A 7,142-nucleotide genomic window follows, 5' to 3' on the forward strand; every position below is an offset into this window, starting at 1 on the left:
CTACTTTGTTTATATTTTGCTACCTGTGCAACGTTTTACTGCTAATTCAGCCCTACTTTCGTCAGTTGTTTAAAATCATAAATGCTTTAAACTCGCAATTAATCATTATGGAACAAATGTTTGACATTTCTCAGGATTTGAAATACATCAATTTCTGAGGCATAACGTGCTTTTAAAACACGATACATGTATTTTTTGTGTCAGATGAAATTTATTTTATCTAGTCTGCTTTAAAGCAGTATTCACACGAGTGTCGTAGATATTTTTCAGAACGCCATTAGTTCTACTCGGGTGCCCGTAAAATAATTCATGAATAAATAATATTATTATTGCGACGGTTTTATTCATGACTGATTCTTATTAATTTTGTTATGTAAAATTGCAAGTTGTCATCCTAGGTCATTAGTTGTCTCGCAGCAACTGTTGCGTACTGTAGAATGACTAAAAATTAATTCTTAGGACACAAAACGACTAAATGCTTTATTGACCAAGTCTAATTGAAACAAAGCTATTGAAAAAGCATTTAACCACATGTCTTCTCGGGAACAATAAAAATAGAAGATTTAAAAGGGCGAAAGATCGTGTTGAATAATTTTAGATAGTCAGACACTTTTGAGATAATAACGATAGAGGCAAAAATGGATATTAAAAAAGGGATTATCTTTGTTATGTATTCAGAGCTTCTATCTTCAACTGTTTTTGCCATCGAAAGACATATTCAGTACACAGCAGGACATGGTCAAGTCAGTACAAATGATATAAAGTGTGGTGCACAAAAAGGCGAAAATAAATACGTGGCTGTAAAAATACCACTCAACGATGAAAGTGAAATTTGCCATGGTTTGGAGCGTGACTGGTTGCTTGATAAACGTTACGACGACGGTTATCATTACATAGAGAAGGAGAATGTTGTAGAGAAATTCAAACCTCCTATTTCGGTATTTCATAGCAATATATTTTATTATTGTTTTATTTGTATAATTAGTATCTATATTGATCAGGAAAAAAAACAACATTAAGGCGACTTTTTTCATTCCTCTCTCAGATATGTTATGGGGAGTATTGAGTCAATCATTTCATGTTTTTACATTACCTGCACATCCTCTCTAAAAGTGTTGTTTTTTTCAAACTGACACATGTTTTATTGAATTGAATTTCAATGCTTAGTTATTGTTCATGCATATTTTTTTTCCAGAAAATACAAGATTTTGATTATTATTATTATTATTATTATTATCATTATTATCATTATTATATTATTATTATTATTTTTATTATTATTATAACATTTTACAAATATTGAAGTTTGTCAACAACGTCCTTTGAATTATATCCAAAATATTTACGGTCATAATTATATTTCTTGACCAACTCATCATTTTTGTTTCGTTTCAACTTTGAAACATTATTTCATTGTTTTCTTAATGCATCAAATAATTATTAAGAAAATATGGTGGCATACCTGCCTTGCTGATATTATTTTGAAGACTTTTCAGACGTTTAGGGCTTTTCAAATAAAACGATATACTGATTACACGACGCAATGAAACCATGTTATTGAAAACATATTTAAAGCTGTTTTAATCATTACTATCTCTATGTGGTCTTGATAAGTCCCCTACCGGTTTGACCGAAGCAAATTAAAGAAAACGCTTCGTCCGTCCGTTCATTTATCTAAGTAAAGTGTGGGCTTAGTTAGAAGTAAAGAAAATAAAAGAAAAGCTAGGCTAGGTTGGTAATTTGAAATAAGGGTCATATAGATATTATGCACATTATTTTACTTTTTCACTGTGGTTGCCAAGGAAAACTGGACAAAAGTGGATACCGCGGCAACCCAACCAGTATGAAATCTAATACTTTGTTAGATGATAGGGAACCTTGTTGAGTGAATGCACGTCATTTTATCTTGTTCATTCGTCTGTCTGTCTGTTTTGTACTGTACACACACATGGATACTTAAGTGACTTTTGAAACACTAGGCAGCGGTAAATTTCCTTGACTTTTTGCAGTAATATTTAAATGTGGCTTAATTTTTTATGTAGCGAAAAAAACAAACAAAAAACAATGAGGAGAACAAAGAGTACCCATAAGGACCTCCTTCATTTTGCTCATCCAAATAATTCTGAATCCTGTCATAAAAGGTATAAAAAAACTCTTTAAAGTATGCATGTTATGTGGAAAGATTGCCATATGGGGATTATAAATACATGTATTTTCACTGCTTTGAGTTCCTTTCAAAATCAGTTTGTATCATACATGGATATAACGTAATGCAGGCTCTGAACAAGATACATATAGTTTCCTTCTAAAGCGTCTTCAAATCAGTACACTTATTTTATAGTTACCGATGACTTTTTCATTTTTCAGTTTGTTTGTATGTAAGTTAGTTTGTATGTTTGTTAGTTGATAAGTTGGTTGGTTGGTTGGTTAGTTGGTTGGTTGGTTGGTTGGCTGGCTGGCTGGCTGGCTGGCTTGCTTGCTTGCTTGCTTGCTTAACAATTAATTCCGATAGCAGTTTTTAATACTCTTAATTGTTTTCAGGTCAATAACAGATTCTACTGGGCACTTCCATCTTTGTTTGAGGTTGGAGCTAACTTAAAAATCTACATTACCATCCCAGTTTCCTGGACACGGTTTGTAGTTCATGAAATATACACTATACGAAGAAGTTTTTAATTTATTTTCTTTCATTTTCTTTCTTATTGAATTTAAAAAATGAAAAAATATATCTACGACAACTTAGACAGCATTTATTTAAAATATATATAAAACAATTTGATATTTTTGATATTTTTTTTTATTTTGCTTATGCGGATTGCTATGTGCGATGTGAAAATTATTGTTGAGTAACAACATTAATATAGTCCTTTATGACACGTTTAAGAACGATCTGAGAGAATCAGAGTTATTTCCTGTAATGTATCATCGTAACTCAGAACTCACTCTGGTGATGCCGGTGAAGACGTATATGTTATATCAAGTTATTGTTGATTCCAGCTTTGCAATTAACCTTTATGACTCTACAAAGGACAATCTCCTGTCAAATCCACCTGTAATGCATCATCTTTTCTTTCGGAACGACATCGATAATGCAGGCGTAGATACATACACACCCGATAGAGGTTGGAAGAACATTGGTTTAACAACTCGGCCATGTCCAGTGAAAGATGGAAAAACTTACAATATAACATTAGAATCACACACAGGCTTCATCAGGGTAGGTAATTTTGAGCTTTGTTTATAACATACAACTTATCTGAAGTTCTTAGACATTAAATTGCTTGAATTTGAAAAATATATGTAAAGATAATCAAGGCTTTGACAGGTTGTGTTTAGGGATAAATCTGACCTTGAAATATAAACCTTTAGCTGAAACCAATATGGTAATAATGCATCATGTTAACAGACAAGAAGACTGTCAGCAAAAAAGTATTTATGCGATGTGTGCGCGCGTGCGTGCGTGAGGGAAAGAGAGAGAGATTTGTCACATCAAAAGATATCTCATGATTGCGTTTTGAACATACCGGGTAAAAATGCTTAAAGAGCGTGTATGTTATAATTAAGGATGTAACAACACATAAGTGAAATTTTATATATGTATATAATTATTCTTCTAAAACACGACTTATCGAAATAAATTTCTAATTACCTACCTTTATATACGTACTTTCTTTACAAACAATGGTTTAGGAATTTACAATATTGATAAATCTTTATTTGAGCATCATTTGAGCATCATGTTATTTTATCCAATACAATTATAAAAACTCCTCGCAATTTCCATCAAATACGTTTATAATTTGATATAAATGACAAAACGGATTTGCAATAATGTCAAATGAAAATCAAAATTTTATTACACTTACAAATAGTGACAGCGAATAAATTATACTCAGTGCATTTATTTTTCTTCCAAAGTTTCTACGATAGTACGAGGAGTGATCAAAAAGTTCTTGGCACGATGTACTTCCGGTAGTCAAAGAACCCAGCTTATGGTCTTACTTTTCAATTTTAATCGCCCTCTACATCAATGCACTTTGCCCACCTGTGCTCCAACTTGTTTAAAACTTCAAAATAGAACTCTCTATTTTTGTCCTCAAAGAACTCATTGACGGCATCCATGACACCTCCATTGCTTCCAAACTTCCATCATGAAGCTTGGTTTTCAGTTTCGGAAACAGGTAAAAGACAGAAGGGGCTAAGTCCGGAAGTGAGGGGATGGGGAAGAATTTCAAAGCCGCAGTCAGTTGCAGCAGCCAGCCATCGCAACTAAAGATGTTTGAGCTGGCGCATTGTCGTGCAGGAGCAGAACGCCTTCAGTCAGTTTGCCTCTCCTTTTACACACGATTTCTTGACGCAGACGTCCCAATTCATCTTCATAGTTCGTTCCGTTTATGGTACGACCTTGCTCAAGATAGTCAATCATGACTATCCCCTGACTTTCCAAAAACAAAATTAAGCCATCATCTTCACTACTTATGGCACCCTCTTTAATTTCTTCGCAGGGGTTGAGCTAGGGTGCTTCCACTGCATGCTCTGTTGTTTTATTATTCCGGATCGAAGTGATGGACCCATATTTCATCCTGAGTTACGACCGGTAGGTTCATCCTCTTAGCGAGACAAAAGATATCTTGAAATGTAAAGCCGGGTCGTTTCTGGTGATCAGTCAACTATCTTGGGACCCATCTAGCGGAAACCTTTGACATGCCAGACATCAGTCAGAATTACCTGAACTAAACCAAAGCTTATAGTCACTTCCCTAGCAATGCTTAGCAGGTCTCGCCTTCTGTCGCACATGACCATATCGTGCACAGCTTCGGCAGTTTCATCGTTGGTGGCCTCTTTGGTCGCTCAGGCTATTCGTCATCTCCAATGCTCTCCCTGCCCCTCTTTAATTCACAAGTCCATTTTTCACAGTGATCCAGAAAGGGGAATCCTTCCTTAGTGTATCCATAAAGTCTTCATTGATTTCCTTTGGGGACATCCCTTTCCCTGTCAGTAATATTCAAAAATATATCGGTATCGATTTATCGTGTGAAAATGCCAGTGTAGTGGCTAGAAGTATATCGGACCGAGAACTATTTTTATCATACCTCGTATATTTGAATAAGAAAAAATGAAAGCTGTGACATGAATCGTAGTGGTTAATGTCAATAATTCAGCGTTTGTTTTATTCATCCGTCATTCCATAAAATGCAATTAAATCTACAAATAAATCATATAACACACATAATTTACACCATAATACTGATTACTTTTATAAGTAGATGCATTGTTGAGATAATTTGCTTTTAGTTTTCCAGCAACATTTTTGGAATAAATTTTCAATATATCAGTTCCCTTGATAACAGTTTCAGTTTACAGTTCCAGTTTCAGTAAATTGAAAAATCAGCATTTACAATATACCTTAGGCCATTTACAACATGAAAAGAAAATGGCCAAGATACACAATTTACATTAAACAGTTTCACAAACTAAACAAAACTAGAAAATTATTATAAAAAAAGCTTAACAAGCACCAATATTTGTATGTCATTCCTTTCTTGAATTCATCGCAAAATATACAAATTTGGCAGTTTTTTTATAGATCGGTTGTCGTGTATAGACAATTATCTGGTAAATTTGTTAATACATAGAAATGAATATACTATATTTTTTGACGCAGACATTTATAGAGTAGACAGCATAACAAGATAAAACAACAAAGTTTATATACTCAAGAGCGATCAGTGATCACATGTGTCGCCTCATGATGGCCAATTTCATGTTGGGACAAGTTTTGTGACAGACGGACAGTGGACAGCACAACTAGACTTGGTACTGATCATTCCTGTAAAGTTTGGATAAAATTGCTCCAGTAGTTTATGAGGAGTAGTCCGGACAAGCTTTTGTGTATCTGGCAACACACAGAAAAAAACAACTTTTTATCAATGGGCCATAACTCGGCCAAAAATCATTCAACCGGAAAACCCGTGCAATATGCGCAAGAACTTGAGCTACAAATCAATCCTGTAAAGTTTCATTAAAATTGCAATAGTGGTATAAGAGAAGTAGTCCGGACAAGCTTTAAAAATAAAAATTATTAAAGGGCCATAACTCTGACAAAAATCATTTAACCGGAAAATGCTGACAATATGCACAACTAGACTTGGTACTGATCATTCCTGTAAAGTTTTGTGACGGACAGACAGACGGACGGACGGGACAGACAGACAGACGACGGAGAAATGATCCCTCCCTATATGTCGCCACTACTCCGTAGAGTATGAGTATACTCTGATAGCCTATATCAGTGCCTGTAAACCTTCAACATTCTATTTATATACGCCAAAATATAATGCAAAGTGGAAAATACAAAGATATATAAACGAATGTATTTTGTTCCTGGAATTTTATTTATATCATTTCATAGTTTTGTTATTTCAGCATGGTGGTGGCGATCAAATTATAAGCGTCGAGAAGACCTTGACAAACATATATAACTAATTTATATATGTACATAGTTATCTTTTAAAAAGGAACATGTTGATACGGTATACAAGCAAACTATTTTTATTCATATATATACTGTTAGTATTTTAGTATAAAAAACATAAAGTTCTGTGTTGATTATTTTTCTTTATTATATTTTCATTTCAGACATTGATAGATGGTCATCCATACTTCGACCTTCCGCATGCCACCCAACCAAAGAATGCTGCACTGCTAGCAGTAACTGGACCCCATCCTCCTCTTCCTCTGGTTCATAATATTTCTATGAATGGTCGTGTATAAAAAATACTTTACATCATTTACGGATTTTAGCAACATCCAAAATTGATGTTTCCATTGTTTTTGTTCGTACTTGTTCATTTATTTCAAAGTGATTTTGTCAAACCTTTTGTACATAGCAAGTATATTTATATAGTGTATACTGTAGTCTTATTTTAATGATAATTATGTCAATTATGAATACACTTAAGCATCCATTTAAATATTTGATCGCTATTCGGTTCTGTCCTTGTAGTTAACAGGAATTAATATAGACTATATATTTTATGTGTTAAAAGGTCATACCATGTATTGGTGGTCCTTACATACGCAGCAGCAATGTCGGTTAAGTGATTGCCTGATATATGATGTCTATGGTTCAATGCCTGCTG

At 34.0% G+C, this 7,142-nt stretch overlaps 1 protein-coding gene across 1 annotated transcript; it reads left to right on the forward strand.

Annotated features, from left to right (window-relative positions):
* The first annotated feature begins 421 nt into the window (after positions 1–421).
* On the forward strand, positions 422–6,774 carry LOC132754259 (uncharacterized). Its single transcript, XM_060744877.1, has 4 exons — positions 422–938; positions 2,542–2,633; positions 2,998–3,217; positions 6,640–6,774. Exons 1-4 carry the CDS (start codon positions 639–641, stop codon positions 6,772–6,774), a joined length of 747 nt encoding a protein of 248 aa, XP_060600860.1. The 5' UTR covers positions 422–638.
* The last annotated feature ends 368 nt before the right edge of the window (positions 6,775–7,142 follow it).

Source organism: Ruditapes philippinarum, unplaced genomic scaffold (genome assembly GCF_026571515.1).
Source record: "Ruditapes philippinarum isolate M1 unplaced genomic scaffold, ASM2657151v2 ctg28222_1_1_1_1, whole genome shotgun sequence".
NCBI lineage: Eukaryota > Metazoa > Mollusca > Bivalvia > Venerida > Veneridae > Ruditapes > Ruditapes philippinarum.